Below are 22,442 nucleotides of genomic sequence, written 5' to 3'. Positions count from 1 at the left end.
CCGGCCGTCGGAGAATAGCAGTGGCGCATGCACGGCACGTGATCGGCCAAAACCATGTCATGAATGATGAAATGGAGGGGCAGCTCGGGCTATTGCTTGCGCAGTGTTTTGCATCTGCGGTCTCCGCGGCCACTTCGGAGGAGCTGCTCCCATACAGAAAAGCGCGTCAAATAGATAGAAGAAAATGTAATCTTGAGCTAAAGTCCGCCGTTACCGCGGCCGCAGCGCCTGCGTGGGATCGAAAGCACCTGTAGGGGTTGATATGGTAATTACGGGATGCAAGCAGTGCCCCGCCCAACACTGGCCCACGCTACCAGACAGACTCCAAACTCTTCCGGTGCCAACGCGAGCAAAACTCCTACTTATCTGCTGCCTCCCCACTTCCTGCACTCTTCACCTCACTCACCCATCCCACCCCGAATTGCTTCATAGCTTGCGCGCCCGGTCGCCGCATAGATACCCCGCCATCCGCGCCACCTTGCCAACGTCGGCCCCGCTGCTTAATACCATCCACCATGTCTGAAGCCGTCGGTGACTTCGGCCTCATCGGTCTGGCCGTGAGTTCCTCATGATACCGAGCTGTGCTCTATGCTGGACAGCTTCTTACACAATGGACAGGTCATGGGCCAGAACTTGATTCTCAATGCGTAAGCCATCACTCACTCCACCCATGTTTTCAAAGCATCACAGCTAACTCCGCACAGCGCCGATCACGGATTCACCGTACGGACCCCATCTCTATGCTCATACTTCGCGTGCTAACAGGCTGCTGCAGGTTGTAGCATTCAACCGAACGTAAGGAAAGCGCAACCCAGCGCCGGACAACACGGCTGACCAATCCGATAGCGTAGCCAAGGTCGACCGATTCTTGAACGATGGTATGACCATTCCATATCTTTCGATGCGGGCTGAAGCTAATGCGCCGCAGAGGCCAAGGGCAAGTCCATTGTGGGCGCCCACTCCATCAAGGAGTTCGTCTCGAAGCTCAAGAAGCCCCGCCGCATGATGATGCTCGTCATGGCCGGAAAGCCCGTCGACGACTTCATCGAGCTCCTCCTCAACGAGGGCGGCGCAGAAGAGGGCGACATCATCATTGATGGTGGTAACTCGCATTACCCCGACACCAACCGCCGAACACAGTACCTCGCCAAGAAGGGCATCCGCTTCGTCGGAACCGGTGTTTCCGGAGGAGAGGAGGGTGCCCGTTATGGCCCCAGTATCATGCCTGGTGGTAACGAGGAGGCCTGGCCCTACATCAAGGACGTTCTCCAGTCCATCTCGGCCAAGTCTGACGGCGAGGCCTGCTGCCAATGGGTCGGTGACGAGGGTGCCGGTCACTACGTCAAGATGGTGCACAACGGTATCGAGTACGGTGACATGCAGTTGATCTGTGAAGTGAGTGGAATACCAACTATAAATGATTCAGTGTGATATCTGACAATAACAGGCCTACGACATCATGAAGCGTGGTCTCGGAATGAAGAACAACGAGATCGGTGACGTCCTCACCAAGTGGAACAAGGGTGTGCTAGACTCTTTCCTCATTGAGATCACCCGCGACATCATGTACAAGAACGACGAGGCCGACGGCGTCCCCATTGTTGAGAAGATCCTCGACTCTGCTGGCCAGAAGGGTACCGGCAAGTGGACCGCCATCAACGCTCTCGACCTCGGCATGCCCGTCACCTTGATCGGCGAGGCTGTCTTTGCTCGTTGCCTTTCGTCCCTCAAGGCTGAGCGTGGCCGTGCTGCTACTCTCCTTGACGGACCCACCCCTAGCTTCAGCGGCGACAAGCAGCAATTCATCGACAACCTCGAGCAGGCTCTGTACGCCTCCAAGATCATCTCCTACGCCCAGGGCTTCATGTTGATCCAGAACGCCGCCAAGGAGTACGGCTGGAAGCTCAACAAGCCCGAGATTGCGCTCATGTGGCGTGGTGGCTGCATTATCCGCTCCGTCTTCTTGAAGGACATCACCAAGGCGTCAGTATATGTTCCACCATGATTAAATTTTCACTGACAACCTCCTAGCTACCGTGCCAACCCCGACCTCGAGAACCTGCTCTTCGACGACTTCTTCAACAAGGCCATCCACAAGGCGCAGTCCGGCTGGAGAGACGTCGTCTCCAAGGGAGCTCTCTGGGGCATCCCCACCCCCGCTTTCAGCACCGCTCTGTCCTTCTACGACGGCTACCGAACCAAGGACCTCCCCGCCAACCTCCTCCAGGCCCAGCGTGACTACTTCGGTGCCCACACCTTCCGCATCAAGCCCGAGTACGCCAGCGAGACGTACCCCGAGGGCAAGGACATCCACGTCAACTGGACCGGCAGGGGAGGAAACGTGTCTGCTTCGACCTACAACGCGTAAGCAGCGTCGAAACTGTATGTTAGATAGACTGGGTCCAATGCAGGCTGTCAGTCATGCTCTGCTCTGTTAGCCCACGTGGGAAAAGCATACGGATCGGCTCGCATGCAAAATAGGAGACATAAATCAAATCATATCATGAACATAGATGGTATTGAGTACTGTATGCCATGTGTCTGTCGGTGCTGCCCGCCCCCATGTGCTGTGGTTCTTTCAAGCCAGCACGTACGCGAGCCCACCCTTTGCTCACAAATTACCTATTTTTGCTCGTGAATCGTGCAATGAACTGCCTCGTTTCTACGCTCCTTTGCACAATCCTTGATTGCATGCCCGCAACCTTTGAACCCGCAATATTCAAGTTCGCCAACCTGATTGAAACTCTTGCATTCGCAGCAGTTGCTCAGGATAGTACCTTTCGGCGTGGACTCGTTTACTGGCTCTTCGATGTTGTTGTAGGCGACCATGGTGCTGGGGTATTGAGAGGTTGGTTCGTTGTAGATACTGAGCTGGTTCGTTGTAGACGCTGAGTTGGTTCGTAGTAGATACTTCGATGTTCCGTTGAAGATGCTGAGACTCTTCGTTGCTGGCTTCTGTGTCGCTTCGTTCGTTATAGATGCTTTGATGTTTCGTTGTAGATGCTGAGATGCTTGGTTTTGGATGCTTCGATGTTTCGTTGTTGGCTTCTGAGGTGCTTGGTAGTTGTTCTGTGCAGTATACTTTCGTGGACAGAAGGTGGTCTATATACCTATGGTACTGCTGTGTGACTGGGAGTGACTGGGAGTGACTGGGAGTCCCTTTGTGACTGTTACAGAGCCACAGCAACACATTCAGTGGCAACGTGAGCATATTAACAGCAAATGCAACAGTGACCACAAAATACCATACAACATAGAAGTTTGACAAAAAGAATAACATATTGCTGCATGACACACCAAAGGAAGGCCCATTTTCACCGACTCAGTTCTTAGGCTTGAGGCGTAGGTATAGTCATTTGCACCCTTTTATAAGGTTTTACACGTGCAATGCTAATTCAAAAAGTTGCTGCGAAGAAGCACTCAATGAACGTAAGCTTTAACCAAGTTATTCATGTCCATGTAGGGACACAAGTTCACGCATAGAACTGCTTGCATCCAAGATCATCCCAGCCGTCGTGGTTCATAGCACAGAGGGATAGCTCATGGAGACAGTGAGGGCTGACTATGAGGTGGTTCTTCGACGTCCACTCGAATTTCCTTGCTGCGGCCTTGCAGCGGCAGCAGGTGTTCGTGGGACTACCTATGGTGTATTCCGGCTTGCCGTATTTTACGGGGGCTTCGATGGTGCTCTTGGGGACCATGGTGTTGTAGTCTTAAGAGTTAGGTTAGTTATAGATGCTTGGATGCTTTGTTGTTGGCTTCTGGAATGCTTCTGAGTTGCTTTGCTTGGCTGTTGTGTTGTGCAGTTCGTTTCTGTGGGCGGTAGGGGGTCTATAAACTGCCATATGTCTGTAAATGCCCCTTTGTGAAGGATACAGAGCCGCAGTGGCATATCACACGATGAAGGTATCCACAGCGAATGTAACGGTGGCCATGGAATACCATACAAAATAGAAGTGTGAACAAGATGTTGCCGCGTGACAGACCAGTTCCTTGGACATTTGATAATGAGGCGTAGCTGTGGTCACTTGCTCCCTTCCACAAGGCCATCATACTTGCAATGCTAGTTCTCAAAGAAGGCACTGCGAGAAGCACTTGATGAACATGACTTCAACCCATAATTGTCCCAAACCAAATTAACGCCTCCCAATATCTTCCCACGGCAATGCCACTTGGCGACGATACCAAGGTGTCACAACCTGACTTAATATTCAGAGCACGACGATGACTCGATACAAGCAGGAATCAGGAACGGGCACATATGTTGCACTATGATAGGGAATCAGAAGGCTGGAACTGATGACAGTCTGGGATTGTACCTGTATACAGTCACCTTTCCCAGGTTTCGTCACTTTACAATATTGATACTGACATATGTTGCTGTGCACATCACTGGAAAAGCATGGTGACGAACAAGATCTATTACCGCTGTGGTATTAGTCTCGGTGCAAGCTTTCGACAAGTCAAAACTTCGAGAGAGCAGCTATAGGGGTGGTCTGTTGCAACTTTTCTAGTGGAGTAAGTTCGGAAGGCATCACAGCCAAGTAGGGGTTAGGTGGACAGTTGTTTAATGTTTCCTGTTGTATCTGCTCGGTGGGCTCTGATCCATACAATTCGGTATGCTACTCTGCACGTCTCCTTATAACCAAGTGAACCCTTCCTTCCGTCGCCTACAGCCATAGTCACGCCTCTCATGCCATTTCGTACATATCTGCATCCTTGGCATCATATCATCCCCACAAGCCAGGCTTTAGGCAGTTGCCCTGCTATGAACTTTTGTTCAGCCGCCCTTTCGCGGCGCAATGGGTGTAGCGACTGGTGCACGTGCACCTGCGTTTTTCTTGCGCTGGTAATAGTTCTCCAAGATCTTGCGGACTTGATCCACGCTTCGCTCCTTGCCGGCTGGTGCGGCGAGGTTGTCCACGGTGTAGGGTGGATTGATGAGGACGGCGTCGTTGACGACGATTTGGGCGTCGGCCCAGCGGGTGGGAAGGCTACGCAATTGTTAGCTACTGTATGTTTAAGGCCAAGAGGTAGTGGACTCACAGCCTGGAGACAGCATCGAAGATCTCCTGAGCCTCCTTGCTCACGCCCTTGCCCTTCTGCGCATCCTTCTTCTTCATCTCACGGATAGTCTGCTCCTCCCTCGCCCTGATAGCTGCCAGATCCACCTTCGAGATGGGCGGAAGCGAACCATCGAAACCGGGACCTGAATCCGAGACGCGCTCGCCGCTGCCAATCAGCTCAAAGCTGAGGATATGCGCAAAGGGAATGATGTGGTAGTCCCCCGGTTGGTTCGAGAGCGGGGCGGAAGGGTTCGGCGGGGCGGGCGCGGTGTTGATGGCGATGGCATTAGTTACGCTGCAGGTTGTGAAGAGGGTGCCCTCGAGCACGTTGTTGTGGGGAGCGCATGTTATCTTGACGCTACAATGGGATTAGCTTGGTTTGATCCTGTCTGTCTACATATCTCGAATTATAGAGTGACAGAAAGTGAGGCCTACCGCGCGCCAACGGCCTTGTATAGGATCGAGTCTCCATCGATGCCGTCCTTGGAGGGCCCAACCTTGGGCGTCGCAATCTTGCCGGCAATGCTCTGGCGCTTGCTCTCCGCCATGCTTTTCCTTCAGTATGCTGCGCGCGCTGTCAGTCTTGTATTTTGGCGGTCACGCAGCTTCTCCGCTTGCGACGCTCGCAAAAGGCCGGTCGCCCAGGGCCGCCTTCATGCAAGCAAAGAAAAAGGGCACGTGTCAGTGCAAAGGAGCGACAGGAAGAGAGCAGCTACGCGCAGGGCACACGCAAAGGGGGGCTTGTGGGGGTGTGCGCGCGGGACGAGCGGCGCGAAGATGCAGGTGGGAGGTGTTCGTACCTGCGCGCTTGGTCGATTCGGTACCAGGAAATGCTTGGATGCCGAACGAACTGTTTGCCCGTGGTTTGCGAGCCGTTCCGCCGTAAGTGCGGGCCGATCGCTGGTACTAGTTAGCTGGTGCCTGTCTTCTCTGCCGCTGTTTCATTGATATTGTACGAACGCTGGCCCTGAAATCGCATTCTACGCACACTGCATGCCCTCGTCTGTCACCGAATCGCACTCGTGAGCTAAGTCGGAAGAGGCTAGCGTATCCGAGACATGAACTGATGTCACTCAATCCGGAGGGCGAACGACACCTCTGCTTCAGACCGAACAGCAAGTTATGAAGTTCTCTCCCAATCAGATGTTGCAGAGCTCTTGCGCAACGAAGTTTCTCCACCGTCTACGGATCAATGCTACATGGTCAAGGTGATTTGAACTGCCCGGCACATCCTCATCACTAACAACCATCACTCAAGATGACTTCCTATTGCTGGAACCAACGTGAGGCCAATCAGAAGCATAACAGCAACATATAGTCGACAGAGATCAGGCATAAAAAGAGTTCGAATTCCTTTGATTCTTAGCAAGCGGACCACAACGGATATTCAGTGCCAAAAACATCGTCGAGGTTTCGACTTCATTCGTCGATGTAGCATTATCACGAGCAACCGCGAGCAACCCTCACATTAGGAGGCAGAAATCAAAACTAATGGCCGCGGAGTAAAGGACAAGACACCGTCATAGAACCTACGCTAGGTCTATCTATTCGAGGCTAGCTTGCCGAGATGCCCAGGACCGATTGTAACGACGAGTGGCTTAGCACGTGGGTTATCTTCTGATTTTCCAACTCTTCGACCTATCATCGATGGATGTGCCAGATGATCGCTACTATGGTGTAGTTTTTCCACGGAGGGGCAAGCCAAGTTGAGGCTGTGCCTGACTTGCGATTCAAGTACGCAATATCCCAAAGGCCGCATACAATCGTTTCAAGTACAAACCTGTATTCTTACACCATTCACTCGTTGATACCGCTCGTTTCCTACAACACAATCGTCTTTGCGCGTCCCAAAGCCTAATCGATCGTCGAATTGTTTCCAAACCATTTCAAAGATATCCTAAGCTATGACATCAACTCGTTCCCTCCATCTCCCCTGGTCAACTCCATGGGCAACCCCACCACCCTCCTCATGCTCTGCACTCATCCTCACCTCCTCCACCGTGAAGTACGGCGCAACCTGCGTCTTCGACGAAGAAGACACCACCAACAATCCCCTCAACACCGCATGCCTCCCCTGGCTGGCCCAGGACCCCACACCCGCGTCCAACGCCTTCTATTCCCCCGCCACCTCATGCCCTCCTTCTTGGACCGCAGTTGCTACACAAACCTCAGGCCTGGAGCAAAGCGTAGATGGCGAAACGGGACTTTCCTGCTGCCCCGACGGGTTTGAAGACGGCGGTGGTGGCGTGTGCAAACCGGCGAGTACAGGCACGTTCGCGGTAGTGGAATGTGGCGACGCGGACGAGGAAGAGAACGAGTCAAGGACGTATTCTGGAGCGAGCTGGCCTGCGAGCGCAACGGTCAGCGTGCCGGCGTTGCAGTTGAGGTTCCGGGCTGAGGACTCGAGTGATGCGAGTGCGAGTGCGACGGGGACGGCGACCGGTTCTGTGACACCGTCAGAGACGAGTGGAAGTGAAGAAGGTGGTGGTGGGGGAGGACTGTCTATCGGGGCGAAAGCTGCGATTGGGACGGTCATACCACTGGCCTTTATCATGCTCGCTTTGGCTGCGTTCTTGCTTTGGCGACGCCGGAGGAACCGGAAAGCCGTCGAAACAAACGACAAATCGTTCGCAGAAACCAAGGATTACCCGGATGCGGAGCCCAGCGTTGTCGGAACGAGTTCTATAAAATCACAGCATCCCAACGCAAATGAGACACCAGAGTGGAACACGGAGCTAGAAGCCACAGAAGCACAGCGCCAAAGAGCTCCTGCGGCAGCCGTCAGTGCTGCTCAAGCATCTACAAGTGAACTGGGGGGCTTGGGCAGAAGGCCGAGGAAACCGGTGCCGGCTGTAGAGGTAGAGGGGTCGCCTGTGACAGCGGAGATGGATGTCTCACGGTATATGGCTTATCAGCCGCCTCGGGCCAGGGTTCAAAATCCGTGATATTGGTTGTGTAGAAGTAATCCAGGATTAAATCCATCAGTATGTCAATTCTAGACTGCGCAAAGAATCACCAGGTTAAAGTCGAATAAGTGGAGTGCTTCAATTGTAATGACATCTGAGAGATGTGTAACAGTGAACAGTGAGAGTATAAGTCAGGATGGGGTATATTACTAATTCTATGTGAATGGAAAAACCAGAACAACAGTCTGAGTGGTATGAGAAAACGTGACGATAGCTAGGAAAAGAAAGCTTCAGCTCGAACGGGGCTAGAGAATAGTCTTAGAAGAGGGCCGACGAAGCATGTTGTGAGTCAGGAACATGACATCCGCTCAATAGACGAACTTTCGATCGCCCATCATCTCCCACAACTCCTTCACCACGCCCTCCTGTTCGGCACGCTTGGCACCACGCACAGCGAGGTACAACCGACCTTCGAGTGTGGGGTCCCAATCACCAGGGTTCGCACTAGCAACCATGCCCCCAGCCTCCTCCAGGATGATCCACCCGGCGCAGACATCCCAGATCCAGCAGCCGCCCTCCCAGAAGACGTCAATCATACCCGCTGCGACGTAGCAAAAGTCGAGGGCGGCGGAACCGTTAGATCGAATGGAATGCACCATCGCACCACCGGCTGCCTTTGAAGTCATCAACTGCTGGGACATCGACGTTCGAAGCTCCCAGTTGGAGCCTTCGCGCTGGGAGCCCCACTCCAGGGCCACGAGGCAGTCGTTCAGCGAGGTCATCGGCTTAGGAACTGGAGACATCGGAAGACGGCGAGTAATACCCGTGGAGGTAGTGAAGAACGCACCCTGCCACTTGATCGCGGTGAAGAGGTCGCCACGGAACGAGTTGTATACAACGCCAACGAAGGGCTTCTTCTCGATTGTCAGGGCTAAGGAGACGGCTGTATTCGGAAATCCATGGATGAAATTGAGGGTACCGTCGATCGGGTCGCAGACGAAAGTTGGCATGTCACCAAGCTTGTCGCCCAGCTTGAACGTCTCCTCACCCAGGAAGCCGAAGTGCGGGTACTCCGAGGTCAGACGGTCCTGAACCATCTTCTCCACCGCCTTGTCCGTCTCCGTGACACGATCCGAGGAGTTCTTCTTCGTATCCGATTCGACGACCGAAGGGTCTGCCGCAATCATCATCTGGCCAGCCGTACGCGCGATGTCTACGAGATCGTTTTTGATCTTGCGAAGCATCGCTTCATCCAGACCGTACGAAGCCAGGAAGTCCAATCGCTGCTGTGCATCTGGAGTGGAAGGCCCCGAGTTAGGCGCAGTGGTCGGTGGCGTAGGTAGAGACTCCATCGTCTGGTTAGTCTGCGAGTTGAGAGGACGGACGTTGACTGAAGAATCCCGCAGAGTGTGTTCGCAGATAGGCTCGTCCAAGTCCTGTGCAGTGACCGGCGGCGCAAGAGATAAATCCATGGTAACTTGAGAGTCGACTGAAATGATAGCTGGAAGCTCGCATTCACGCTGGTAATCTATACCAGACATATTGCTTCGGTAAGTGGTCGGTAGTTGATACGAAGGTAGCTTTGAGTTGCGGTTCGAAACGGTCCGATTCTGCCCGATAGGTCTTGCCTTTGGTAGACTAGTTGAAGGTTGCTTGTTGTTAGTTGCAGATGAGTATGCTTTGGTTTTCTGGACCATTCCCCAGTACGGTTGAAGGGTATATAAGGGGCGTTTATCCTTGTGTACCCTTGTGTGTGAACATTGACTCAATGCTCTTTGATAGCATTGTGCATCCCGATGAAACAGCACAGCCCGCGCTTGCAACGAAACTGCCGTTGAAGTCCACGTTGTGTGTACAGGGGCATCCGGTTATCTCTGGATGGACCGAAGAACTGTTGAGAGCATGTGCTTTGATAGGCCACTACCATTGGTTTCTGCTGCTTTTACGCCTTGTAGTAGTGTTATATATCGCTACAATGAGATTTCGCGATTGCCTTCGGTGATGGACGCCTTTCGATAGCAGCCTTCCGGGGCAAAGTTATGGTCGCACCATGAGGCAGTGCATATCTTTCAGTGACTGACATTAGTTTCCTGTCAAGTCGCATTCCTTATCTTCCGCATACATGCAACAACGAAACATGTCGCTTTTGATTTTCTGTATTGCCTCCAAAGTAAAACGATGTTGCCCAAGACCGCGACGAGAAAGGTGCTGGTCTTATGACTCTCATCGACTATATACACACAACGTGCTGTGTGAGATTCGATGGTTCCGGCGCTCGAATGATCGGATGACTGTCGGCCGTAGGGACTGATTCATGGAACACCAAGCTCCTCATTCTTCAGGTCTCGCAAGCAACGGGAAAGTGCTGCTAATGGAGTGTAGGTGCAGAGCTATGCCTGGCCGTCGCACAAGCAGTTTGGGCTAGTCTCGCTTAGTAAGACTAGATAGCGTCATGAAAGCCAAGTCGGAGATCGGAGCCGATGTGAGTTGTTTTATACCAGCACACCGCTCAGAGTCTGGCAGGCTTCAGCTTGTCATCTATCGTTTGAAAAACTTCTCTGGCAGTTTGCGCATCAATTTTGGTGACTTAATGATATTCGTTGGCTTCATAGCTTTGGGCTACGTAAAGGGCACGTGACCAACGCCCTCCAAAGGTTCCAAGGTTACTTGGTGCATCACGATTCGCATCGTATAGAAATGCTAGACCATTGCTGCAGATGGGAATGAATTCCTGTCTAAATTCCTCAGGAGAGAGGACAGAGCCATACTGCGATGACATGTACAAATCACAACTTTCCCGTCCTGATCTAAGACTAATTCACCACAGGACGCAACGTAGGAGATTGTCAAGGGGAGAGATTCGTGCTTTGAGGCGCTCTCTCGCAGATATAACGCCCGAAAGCGCCAACCAGCAACTTCAATCTCCGTTATTTTCGGTTCTCCCAAGCGAAGTTCGCAACCTGATCTTCGAATACGCCATCTGTCAGGTCATTGATGCTCGCAAATCAGCATCCGAAACTCAAAATGCACAGCTGCGGCCTAATCACGAACGTATTCCTGTTATAGACGTAGCTCTTTTACGCACTTCTCGACTTATATACACCGAGACACGTACCATACCTTTACGGAGCGCAACCCACCACGTTTACGGTGACCAAGCAACAAGTTATGAGTCTGAAGACTGGGATCACTACTTATTCCATATGTCCAGCCAATCAGGTCAACATTTGCACCATTTACACACGACTAGTTGGTGGCTTCCTGACTTTGCGAAGCACCTACAAGCACATATGCATTGGAGGAAGGTTACATGGACCATTTGCTGCTCCACTTGGGACTTCGACGATGCGTGGGAGACAAGCTCCAGTAACGCTGACAAGATATTCACTGCGTTCAATCAACTATTGTTTCCGAATACTTGCCGAGAAGTGAATCTGGAGTTCGAAGCGCTGAGGGAGAATCCCAAACATCGGAGGAAGTTACGTGCAGTGGCTGATCGGTTTCGAGAAATCCAGCCGAAACGGCGAGATGAATCGAAGGTCGAGCTGGATGAGAACTACTGCATGGAATATACCTGGCAAGGATCGACCTGGCAACCTGGCGATTGGGAGGACGGCCCTGGTGGCTATGTAAGCGCTACCTACCATGTTATTCGCCTATGCTGGAGAGCGCAGGAGCCTGAGAGGAAATACATGCACTACGATCACTGGGATTGTTTGCGAAGCAGCAAGATCAAGCGGATACCTTGCGGGTATGATTCTGAGAACGAAGAGAGCGGCTGAAATTGTGCGAGACTATAATACTAAGCTTTCCCTTTGCGGCATCCTTAAAAGAGACGTACAAGCTCCGCTACTACCTTCATTGCCCACCTTGGTAACTAACCGTCCCTAAAGCTCCAGATGTTCCGTGTACGCCTAGATACACTTCAAAATAAAGTCACGACCTAGTACTGATAGCACAGAAACCCGTTCGAAGTGTGAATAACTGCAGAAACAGGGACTGAGGGTAAGAGGTTGCCGATGTTCAAAACATCGTCCACCGTGGCAGCTGAAGCGCCAGCAGTATCATGTCGCGGCCCGCCGTAGGCAATATCCCCACCTGTAGCGGATGTCTGCCAAAGGGCCCACAAGCGATCGATATTGACATGGTGGAGGAAAAACACAGGGTCTACGAAGGTGTCAGTACTGCTTGGTCATGGTGACAGGAGAGGGAAGCATGTACCGTAAGGTCCCGTATACGCGCGGAAATCGCCCCGAACACCGTCGCGCATGAAGATATGGGCTCGGTGCTCGAGCTCCGGAGCATACTCAGCAAATGTCGTCGATCTCTCACGCAGTTCCTCGAGTGCGTCGGGCGAGATCGGTTCTCCGATACGCTCGATATGTGCATCGGACGCAAAACCACGCGAGAGACAGTGTGGTTTAGCTTCATCACCAAAATATTGCGCTTCAACATTGGCAAAGGGCCCATCACTGACGCAACGCCCCTCTCCTACTGTGATAGGGGTGTCGCGCTGACCGTCTCCCCCAAAACCACCCTCAACGTCCCAGACGGGAGCAAGGGGCATGTTCTTCCAGTCCTGAGACCAGTCCCAGTACCTATTTTGTCAGAGTGACTTCCTTCACAGATAAGAGCAGCTTACGGAATCACGCCAGCATAGCCGCAGTCCTGCTTCAGTGCGGATTCGTAGGCATGTACAAAATAGCGATGCCAAGGCAGGAAAGGCGCTGCGCCATGGGCGGCTGGTGCCGTTGCCTGGTGCACGCGAGGAAAATCGTCGTACAGCGAGCCATTTGTGTACAATTTAGACGGTTTGGTTCCCAAGCACTGAACGGCGGCAATGTAAGCGTTTCGGTCAGCCCGGGCAAGGGTACGCCATTCTCTGCGGATCGTGGGTCGCGAGCAGGGGCTGGCGACTTGGACGTTGCTTGTATCCACCTCTGGGTTCAAGCACACATTAGTCGTAGTACCTCTCACGACGAACAGTGTCAATGTAGCACCCAAGCCAAACAACGCGCCGGAGACAAGGACCCAAGCCCATGTGCTCATGCGCGACGAGCTTGAATGATACCAAGCCACAGGAAGGGGCCGAGTTCCTCCGGCTTTAGACTCTTCATCGTGGTAGTCTCCTTCAGACATAGGAAGGTACGAGGGATTGGAGCGGAAGAAGGAGAACATTGTGGGTCGAAGTTTCAATAAAGGTAGGCCTAAAACCCAACTGTAGCATTCGAGCTGAATCTCCCGCTCAATGCTTTTATATACCTGATAAACGACAGCGCACCCAGACACCAATGTCGAGAAGCGGTTGCTTGTCGCTATCGATGCTACATCGACTTGCTGATCAGCAGACATGATAAGAGATGCAGCGCGCGAAGAAGGCAATGATAGATACCACTCGACAATCTTCGACAGTTGCCTTTCCACACAGTGTCGACACAAACATTGAAGGCTTCCAATTGCATACAAGCTACTGACAAGGACCCTAGTTGACATTTCGCCCGGGTGACATCTGAGGAAGGGTTGATTGGCTGGCCTGATACATGCAGAAACTTTGCCTCAGCAGCACCTGAGTGTGCCAAGACCGTGTATGTTCTAGATAAGGCGGGCTTGCGAACAGAGTGAGATGAGCGGAGAACCTTGTAGTACCATGCATACATTCTGTTCGACGCCCGGATGGTCAGAATCTCGACCGTTCCCGAGGATCAACCCCAATCAACGGCCGCAGAGCCCCCAACATGATGTACAAGTCCGACGAGTTCTGCATAAAGGCAAATATTCGGTCTTTATCAACTCCCGGATCATGCAGTCATCCGCTCAACATAGTTTCGCCTGTGCAATGAACCCGCAGACTGGCATCCAACAACGAAGAGACAGAATCAGATAGAATTTATTCTCCACCCTGTTATATTACCGCTGCCAACACCGAGTAAGGGTACCATGTAGACTCTTATCAACAATATCAACATCGCGCGAGAAACCGCCACCCAACTTTCATGATACGCAGGCCTGCCATTCCGGAAGTCGAGATTGCCAGTGTAACCCCAGTGAGAAGTTGCAAACCTAGCCAACCATGTTTGACTATAGCACCTCCAATTGGAGAACCGATCAATAGGCCTGTGGAACATGGAATACATGCCATGCCTATACGCATGCCGAGTACACTCATATCCGGACAGAGAGCAACAGCAACGGTCGTCATGATGAGTGAGAGATAAGTACCCGAGAAGCAGCCATAGAAGATACAGGTTGCCACCATCCCAGCCAGAGAATCTACCGCAATCCATGCGAACGCCGCGATTGCGCTCATCAGAGCGCAAAGGACCAGGATTGCCACCGGTCCGGTCCGATCCGCGATGTAGCACAGAATCTAGTTTACACGGGGTTGTCAGTGTGTTATTCGTCGGGAATTGCGGTCATCGATCGGCTCACCAATCGTCCAACAAACGAACCTGCGTTCATCATAGGGAGGAGATAGAGAGCAAGCTGGCTATCTACCAAGCCTCTGTCGCGTGCAAATGAGTCCACGTAGAAGTAGGGAATGTAGAGCCCAACCAAGCCGAATAAGCACGAAGCTGCAAACACCACAAAGGTCGGCTCTGTCCACGGCTTCGGGTCGAAGAACTTTCGAGCCACTGCTGGCTTCAAACGCATCTTCAAGCACGTGGATGGTAGAATAAGCGTAACCAGCATGATCAGGGCTATTACTCTTGTTGCCCACTGAAAGCCAATTTTAGGCTGCAAATTACGAAAAAGCACCGAATATACGATGCCGCCTTTATCGAGTCGAAGTCAGTCAAGTCTTTCATCTCCAAACTACAGCGGATACATACCAAGATTGCCACCCGTAATTGCGATGCCCATACTTAGTGCTCTTCTCTTGGCGAAATACGTCGGCAACAGAGCCATACTGGGAACGAAAAACATAGAACTTCCAAGCCCGGTGAGTAAGCCCTGTGCTAACATGTACTGCCAGTACTCGCTGCAGAAACTTGTTGTAACGAGGCCAAGAACAACCAGAAGGCTTCCGGTTCGCACCAATGTCTTCAAGTATCCTCTATCGTACAGGGGACCGGTGAATACACCACCAAAGACGAAGAGGAATGCTTGGATGGATCCAATCCAGGAGATACTAGCAGGCGTCACCGAGCTCAGACTATACTTTTCATAGTAGTCTTGGAATGCTCCTAGTCAAGTTAGTAAAAAACATAGTGATTGGGGGCGGCATCCATACCAAAGGCATTTACTAAGCCCCAAGAATTAAAGAACAAGCAGAAAGTGCCCGCACATTGCAGCCACGCAAACGCCCATCCGTCTGAGATGAGAGGTAGTGCGGGTGCCTTATCTTCCATGGCTTCTCCGCGATCTTTCAATGTTTCATGGTTCTGCGTGGAAGCCAACATGGCGCTCCATAGAAAGTAGTTCAAACTTTGAGAAACACAACGAAGAGACTCGCAGAAGGATTCGAAGATAACCGCCACTTGACTACATACGCCCCGGCCGAAAACGGAAGGCAACATTCTCCCGGTGCCCGGCGAGGGTCGCTTCATCAAAAATTCCCCCACGATTCGGGCGATAGCGAATACGGAGAACTACGCTTCCGGACCGTGCTGTTGGCTCGCGGGGTTTACTCAATTTGCAGGCCTGACCTCGCCCCGCTGCATCCTGCAGCAGGCATTGTTGGACCCCCGAACACCATACTCTCGTTCCGTAGCCTAGTGCTTAAGTGTGCTTATCTGTGCTTGACTGTAAGGAAGAGAAATAAATGTGGAGACAGCGCATCGTCCAGTGCATTGTTCATGGTCAAGTCATTTGATCTCTAACCAACCATCTCTTCCAAGGCTCCTGGAGCATTCTTTGACCCCGCTCTTACGATTCTCTACTGGTCTCGATCATGCTTCCACCTCAGGCAGTCACGATCACGATCGTTAGTGTCATTTTTCCGGTCCTTTCCGTCACCGCCGTGGCCTTACGCATCTATGCGCGCCGTCTGAAAGGCACCAGGCTGAACGCGTCTGATTATATGATTTTTTTCACATTGGTAAGGCTACATCGTGACGATGAGGCATCTGCGACTAAGAATACACAGTTGAATGCTGTACTCAACGCTATCGCTTGTATCATCGGCGCGGTGGCTTGCGGTATAGGCCTTCCCTTAGCCGGGCTCACACCCACTCTCAAGGTGCGGTTCCTCAAGGTACGCTTTTCACATCAAGATCTGCGCTTTCGAATGGATCTAAGCGCAACGTGATAGATACTCTTTGTTACGCAGTTTTTCTATGTTTTCTCCGTGTGGAGTGTGAAAGCCTCTGTCTTACTATTTTACCAAACGGTGTTCGCAACACCAGGATTTCGTCGTGCCGTTATCGCCACACAACTAGTCTTGCTTGCCTGGATCATTGCCTTCTTCTTCGTTACGCTCTTCCAAGATAACCCTATACCGCGCAACTGGGGAGAACCTGGCACGGCCATCAATTGGCGCATCTTCTACATCGTCGAGATCGCGACAGATGTTGCGCTGGATATTTTCATTCTTTGCTTGCCCCTACCTGTGATTCACAGGTTGCGTATCAGCAAAAAGAAGAAATGGCTCATCAGCGGTGTGTTCTGGCTTGGTGCCGTGTGAGTTCAACAATCTCTGTTTTGATCCATGTCCTCGTGGTTGCGGTGGAACTTATCGAACTAATGTATCATAGAATTGTCGTTGCTTCTACAGTACGTCTGTATTATATGGTCAAGGTCAAGCAAGAATTCCAAGACAACGATGACGACTTCTCATGTAAGGCCTACGATCCTCTTGACCAGACTCTACGCTCACCTTTGACAGTCACTACTATCAACACAATCATATGGGGATCAATTGAGCCCTGCATGTCAGTCGTTGCTGCATGTCTACCCATTTTAGGCCCCGTATTCTTCAAGAACAAACGCGAGGATGCTTCCAAACCCACCAAGACCAGCGCCATGTCATCCTATTTCCGTAAAGTCACACTCGGTAGCAAGGGTCGTCATCTTGGTGGAAACTATTCGCGTGCCATAGACTCCATCGACCGACTACAAACTCAAGAGGAGAGCATCTCAATGAAATCATTGGTTCCTGGTGAACCTGAAAACGATCAGACGAAGAGCGACGCTCCTGCCATCTACGTACAAAGGGGATTCTCGGTCAAAGGGTCGAGGTAGTCATCAGGTTAGACATCCTATGCTGAGGCTTGCTGTTGTGATCGAGCGGTATCTACAAACTTGGCTCTTACGGATAGGGCCCTAGTGGTCTAAAGTATCGGTTCCTTGCTATGTTGGCTGTATGTCTCTACACACTGTTATTGGTTGAATCTGCCCGGCGCTTTAAGCGGTGCAGCGAGTAAATTAACCTTTGGAGTATCCCGAATGATTACTCTGTGTTTTTCGCTGTTATTCCCGCGATTGGTCCAGGACAACGGAAAACCTCTAGAAATGTTGATTACTGCGGCGTAGGCGCTATCAAGTGCGCCTCGTTTCAGGCAGCTAGGACGGCTTCATCTCGCTTTCTTACACGCGTCGCCGTTATCCCCGCAGTTGATCCAGCGCGACGGGAACATGCATTAGTTTTGGACCAAGGCGGCGTAACCACTATCAAGCTTGCTTTGTTCCAGGCAGCGGAACAGCCACGCCGCGTTGCAGGCGCCGGCTGTGGCCAATCATAACGCACTGTTGCGGCAAGAATCTAGACTTGCACCTGGAAAGCAAGTGAGCATGATATCAATGCCCACCCCTGTTTCCCTCTTTGGTTGCAGCTGATAACGGACTTCCGAACAGTTTCCATTTTAGGAAATGACAATCAAAGACGTTTTGCCCATTCTACATGCTACATGCATGTAACCAGATGCAAGCCGGACTTGACAGACGCCTTATGATAGTCATTACTTCTTCTCAGTGAAACAAGGCAAAAGTAAGCACCATACTAGAATTTAATTTGCGCAATACGCACGATAAATGCATGGCATATCACATCTAATCTTTGCAGAATGTGAACCAAACAAACCTGTTGGGATACTGATCATATGACTTCTTGTGTAACGCCCGGACAGCGAAGATGACTAAGGCTAAGCCGTCCTCTCCGCATGGGACAAAGCCTGCCTCACTAGCAACGCTGTAGCTTCATGTATCCTTATCGACTTGGCCTTCGTTAACCGTTTACCATACGCATCCTAGAAATGACACCCCACGCAGAGAAAAATGGAGACATGCCGATTGCAGCTACTAGAGCGAGAAGAATCCAAGCGGTACCGGCCTCTACCATTGTGAAAGACAATGTGTGGTATGGATGCCGAGGAAGGATTTCGGCGGCGTTGCTAATCATGATGGGAAGGCAATGGATTCACGACGTAGCAGCTTCGTCCCCAGTACAACCAACAATCAATTTAGGCACATCATTCATGTACGTATCCAGATCTGAGAAGTCAGGTATACCGGTTTTGCTGACAATGCTCAGTGATCACAACCCTCCCTCGTTTCTCGTCGAAGCTCACAAGGATGCGTTGGATCGCGTCGACAGCAATCAATATGCTCCAGTGCCGGTACGTAGGTATCTTCTTGCATTGACTGCATCATCTCAAAGGATACTAGGGTTCGCATGGGTTACAACAGACTGTCGCAGAGCTGTACTCTCCGTTGTATGGGAGACAACTCAGTCCAGAGACAGACATATGCGTTTCAAGCGGCGCGCAAGAAGGCTTGCTCAGTTGCGTGATGTCTTTCATTCAACCTGGAGATGAAGTGATCTTACTAGAGCCTGTATTTACTATGTAAGACACAACATACTACCCATTTCACAAGTACACTAATGCAATTTGTCTAGGTACGAGTATCAAGTCAAGCTCGCCGGTGGCACGATTCGCTACGTGCCAATCCGTCCACCCGAAGGTAACCCAATGGCAAATGGCAGCGACTGGACAATCGACATGGCCGAACTTGAGGGCACAATCAACGAGAGAACAAAGATGATTTACCTGAACAACCCGTAAGTCAGACATGTACTGTGCTTCTCCTCGACATCTATGCTTATCATGAAAGACATAATCCGCTCGGCAAGGTATTCAGCAGGGCTGAGCTCACCGCAATCGGCAACCTGTGCGTCACATACGGTCTTGTTCTTCTTTCCGATGAAGTCTACGAGCGCATTGTATTCCCTCCCCATTCTGTATCAGATACGGATGCCGTTCATACACGAGTCGCCTCGATCTCTCCTGAAATCTTCGCACACACGCTTACCGTTGTCTCTCTCGCTAAGCTATTCAATGCGACTGGTTGGCGCGTAGGCTTCGTCATAGGGCCTGATGTTCTGATGCAGCCCGTTATCGCCACACATCTTGTGCTGGCATATTCCAGTAGTGGACCAGCGCAAGATGCATGTGCAATAGGTCTGCGTGAAGCGGAGAGACTGGACTGGTGGAGTGTAAATGCCAGGGACGTCAGTGCAAGGATTCGTGCACTCTGCAGCATGCTAGATGACATCGGGCTAACGGTCTGTCTCTCTTCATTCAGGTAGTGATACCGGTTCGTTGCTGACTTGGCCATAGTACGTCATGCCCGGCGCTGCATGGTTTATCTTTGTTTCTGTGGACAACATCTCGGTGCCCGAAGAGTACAACTATCCTCCGCTCGTCGCCAAACATGGCACGAAAGACTGGAAAACGTGTTACTTTTTGGTTCAAGAGTTTGGTATTGCATCGATTCCGGGGACCTGCTTCTATGGGGAGGACAACAAGGCGTTGGGGGCCAGATACCTGCGCTTCGGGGCATGTAAGTCAGATGAAGGTCTGCGACTAGCCGCTGAGCGACTCCAAAAGTTGAAACCGTACATCCTGGGAGAAAGGACATTCTAAGCATCAACCTAGAGATGCATATAATTGACAAGTATAAGGCTTTGGTTTGAACTATGAGAACTTTCAGTTCTATAGTACTGGATATCTGTCACTTCCTATCTTTCCCCTACTAATTATGTGATATCCCTTGCAGTATTCCCTCACAATATGTGCATACCACTTCATTTTAGAAAGATTCATATCATAATAAATTTGCTCCAATAGAATCATACTAATACTACTACTTAATGAAGCCGCGTGCCTCTCCACGATCCTCTCATTGTAAAACCCGATCCTCTCTTTCCAGCATTCAAATTAAGTATACAATATTCAAGTTGGCTTCAGCTTGAACATACCTCCATCCCATCGTACCCTGGATCTTCTCTGAGAGCCCACGCATGATCCTTGCCCGCTTCCGACATCGACGAAATCAATTGCTTCAGTCTTGAGAAGTCGGGAGAGTTCTGTCGCGCTCGATAAGGAGCTAGCCTTGCAGATTCAGTGAAAGTGGCTCAAATCTCTTCGTTCTCGAACAACGCAGGAGGTTCGGGTTCTATCGCGAACCGGTCGTCTGTCAACGAAGCTTGGGCATGATCGTGGAGAACTTCCTCGCAGAAGTGAACGAGAAAATCTAGAATCCTGCGCTGCAGGTACAGGTTGAAGAACCCCAGGAGTACATTGTGTCCCTTGTCCGAAAGCCCAGACTCTGTGACGTTCCGCCGCAGTTCATCTCTGAATTCCTTGAGGTGCTCCTCGTAATCTCTCTGGGAGAGCCCGTTGCATGTCTTCGAGTCGAGCTTGTAGCAGAAGCGGGGAGGAGGTTGAGGTGAGCGCAAGAAGAAAACCTAGAGACCGTAGCACACGAAACCGCAGAGGACGAAGAAAACTAACTTGCCTAGCCCCGTTCGTATAAACTCGTCGAAGTAGTGGAAGAGGGTCACAAAGATGGCCCTAGCACAGCTGTTATTGCGGCGATGGCTGCGATTACGGGTATTGCCATTATCGTTATCGCTCATGTTGGTAGCTGTGGACTCCGGGCGACAGCGAATGTGAGCGCAAGTTCAGAGATTTGATGCCGATGTTGCCGTTATCGTTATCGTTCATGTTGGTAGCTGTACAACCGTGCCATACTTGTCTTTGTCCCATTTGTCGAGCACCATACACTCATGCTTCGGTCGCAGACAGACCGCTTTAGCGAGGTAATACTCCAGAAAGACACTGCGTTCATGCTCCGTCGCAGTAAACATGGTGGGTAAGTTTCGGCTCCGCGAGTTGAGAAGCATCAAGAGAGCCTTTGCTTCAGTGAGGTCTTCGAGGTTGAGATAGGGCCACAAGATACGATCGGGCAGCAGTCCGGACTGAAAATTCTGGAAATGAACCTGCTTTTGGTCTGCAATACCACCGAAATCGGGACGATGCGAATCGGGCATGTCCGGCCATAACCTCAATAATAGCTCGCGTCGCCTGGCCTGTGGCCTCTTCTCCCAACGCTTGCGAAGGATCGGCTCGTGACGAATGACAATCTCATGCAGGCGCGTGTAGTCTTCGAAAATCTCTTCGGCCAACTGTAGTGATTGATGTCTAACGGCATCGTCTGGCCATGGAGCATCCTCGGCACCCCAGTAGAGGTCCTCGAGTAGAGCTTCGAGAGCCATGGAAAATGTCTAGTGACAAGATTACGAAAGCTGGGATACAGTTGCCGGCTATTTCGTACGACCTTCAGTCTGCTGAGTTGATAATACTCAGGCAATCGAAGGTGTATGTCTCGAGTGATGAGAGCAGTGTGCAGAAAGCGCCCTTAGGATCGGGATTTATGTACCAACTACGCGTGATGCGCATTAGTCCTGGCAGTAGTACTATTTAAGGCAAGGGACACCGCCAAGTCTGGTTAGTGAAAAAGTGTACATATTCGCTTCGTGGTGAAAGAGTTGGAGCTTGGCTGCTGGTTGTTTTCAACCGCCCATTATGCGGTCAAATGTGACTGACCCGACGCACTTCGTAGTTCGCTACCGGGAAGCATAATGGGCAACGACACTAAAGTCGTGGACGGCTTTGAGGTGGCCGTGGTAACCATCGTCTTGCTGATTCGTGTGATTGAAGAGAAGGAGGGATAGTCTTTTTTTCAACTCAAACGATCCAAATATAGAGTCTGGTTACATGAGTAAGAGGCAGTGAGAAGGGGGCTGGAAGAAAGTATGCAAGACGTGCAAGATGAAAAGGGGAGAAGGTGAGGGCAGAGGAAGGAGCCACCCCTGGACCCCTCAGCTGCATTAACCCTGCACTAGCCGCTGCACCAATGAATATTAGTGCATTTCACGAATTGCCAATCGTTACTGCATCCGTTGTGAACGTATTGAGCTATCAACTGCGTAGCGACGGCCCTTTATAACCAGAGCCGCCAAACAGTCTCTACTAACAATTCCTCCCAAACCTACGAGCAGCGGAGCAAATATTCGGACAATATTGATCCAAACCACCGTGGAAACAAGATTGCTAATCAATCGAGCCTGCTTTACGAGCGATGCCAAAATACCTGCTACTGGCGCAGATACGACAACCATGAGTGCCCAATGCAGGACAATGCCCCGAAAACATTTGTCTTAACCCCATATCTGACGCCATGATCTCCT

At 51.2% G+C, this 22,442-nt stretch overlaps 7 protein-coding genes across 7 annotated transcripts; 3 read left to right on the top strand and 4 right to left on the bottom strand.

Moving 5' to 3' along the window:
• Positions 1-515: 515 nt before the first annotated feature.
• Positions 516-2,368, top strand: GND1 (phosphogluconate dehydrogenase (decarboxylating) gnd1; the record flags this gene model as incomplete). Its single annotated transcript, XM_056219930.1, has 8 exons — positions 516-557; positions 619-647; positions 705-723; positions 776-795; positions 847-878; positions 929-1,395; positions 1,448-1,983; positions 2,032-2,368. The coding sequence occupies 8 exons, from the start codon at positions 516-518 to the stop codon at positions 2,366-2,368; spliced, it is 1,482 nt and encodes a 493-aa protein (XP_056067057.1).
• Positions 2,369-4,780: 2,412 nt separating this feature from the next.
• On the bottom strand, positions 4,781-5,614 carry N0V89_011196 (uncharacterized protein; the record flags this gene model as incomplete). Its single annotated transcript, XM_056219929.1, has 3 exons — positions 4,781-4,994; positions 5,047-5,424; positions 5,502-5,614. 3 exons carry the CDS (start codon positions 5,612-5,614, stop codon positions 4,781-4,783), a joined length of 705 nt encoding a protein of 234 aa, XP_056067056.1.
• Positions 5,615-8,340: 2,726 nt separating this feature from the next.
• Positions 8,341-9,513, bottom strand: N0V89_011195 (uncharacterized protein; the record flags this gene model as incomplete). The annotated part of the gene is made up of 1 exon (XM_056219928.1): positions 8,341-9,513. The coding sequence occupies one exon, from the start codon at positions 9,511-9,513 to the stop codon at positions 8,341-8,343; it is 1,173 nt and encodes a 390-aa protein (XP_056067055.1).
• Positions 9,514-11,915: 2,402 nt separating this feature from the next.
• On the bottom strand, positions 11,916-12,708 carry N0V89_011194 (uncharacterized protein; the record flags this gene model as incomplete). The annotated part of the gene is made up of 3 exons (XM_056219927.1): positions 11,916-12,139; positions 12,194-12,570; positions 12,671-12,708. The coding sequence occupies 3 exons, from the start codon at positions 12,706-12,708 to the stop codon at positions 11,916-11,918; spliced, it is 639 nt and encodes a 212-aa protein (XP_056067054.1).
• Positions 12,709-15,863: 3,155 nt separating this feature from the next.
• Positions 15,864-17,152, top strand: N0V89_011193 (uncharacterized protein; the record flags this gene model as incomplete). The annotated part of the gene is made up of 3 exons (XM_056219926.1): positions 15,864-16,166; positions 16,224-16,591; positions 16,666-17,152. 3 exons carry the CDS (start codon positions 15,864-15,866, stop codon positions 17,150-17,152), a joined length of 1,158 nt encoding a protein of 385 aa, XP_056067053.1.
• Positions 17,153-18,511: 1,359 nt separating this feature from the next.
• On the top strand, positions 18,512-19,833 carry BNA3_2 (arylformamidase; the record flags this gene model as incomplete). The annotated part of the gene is made up of 4 exons (XM_056219925.1): positions 18,512-18,525; positions 18,807-18,968; positions 19,022-19,418; positions 19,528-19,833. 4 exons carry the CDS (start codon positions 18,512-18,514, stop codon positions 19,831-19,833), a joined length of 879 nt encoding a protein of 292 aa, XP_056067052.1.
• A 491-nt stretch (positions 19,834-20,324) lies between these two features.
• On the bottom strand, positions 20,325-21,467 carry N0V89_011191 (uncharacterized protein; the record flags this gene model as incomplete). Its single annotated transcript, XM_056219924.1, has 2 exons — positions 20,325-20,657; positions 20,931-21,467. 2 exons carry the CDS (start codon positions 21,465-21,467, stop codon positions 20,325-20,327), a joined length of 870 nt encoding a protein of 289 aa, XP_056067051.1.
• Between the last annotated feature and the right edge of the window lie 975 nt (positions 21,468-22,442).

The sequence above is a fragment of the Didymosphaeria variabile genome, assembly GCF_027946475.1.
Source record: "Didymosphaeria variabile strain IMI 356815 chromosome Unknown scaffold_8, whole genome shotgun sequence".
Classification (NCBI taxonomy): Eukaryota; Fungi; Ascomycota; class Dothideomycetes; order Pleosporales; family Didymosphaeriaceae; genus Didymosphaeria; species Didymosphaeria variabile.
The sequence above is the reverse complement of the archived record's forward strand: the minus strand, read 5'-3'. Positions and strand labels throughout refer to the sequence as shown.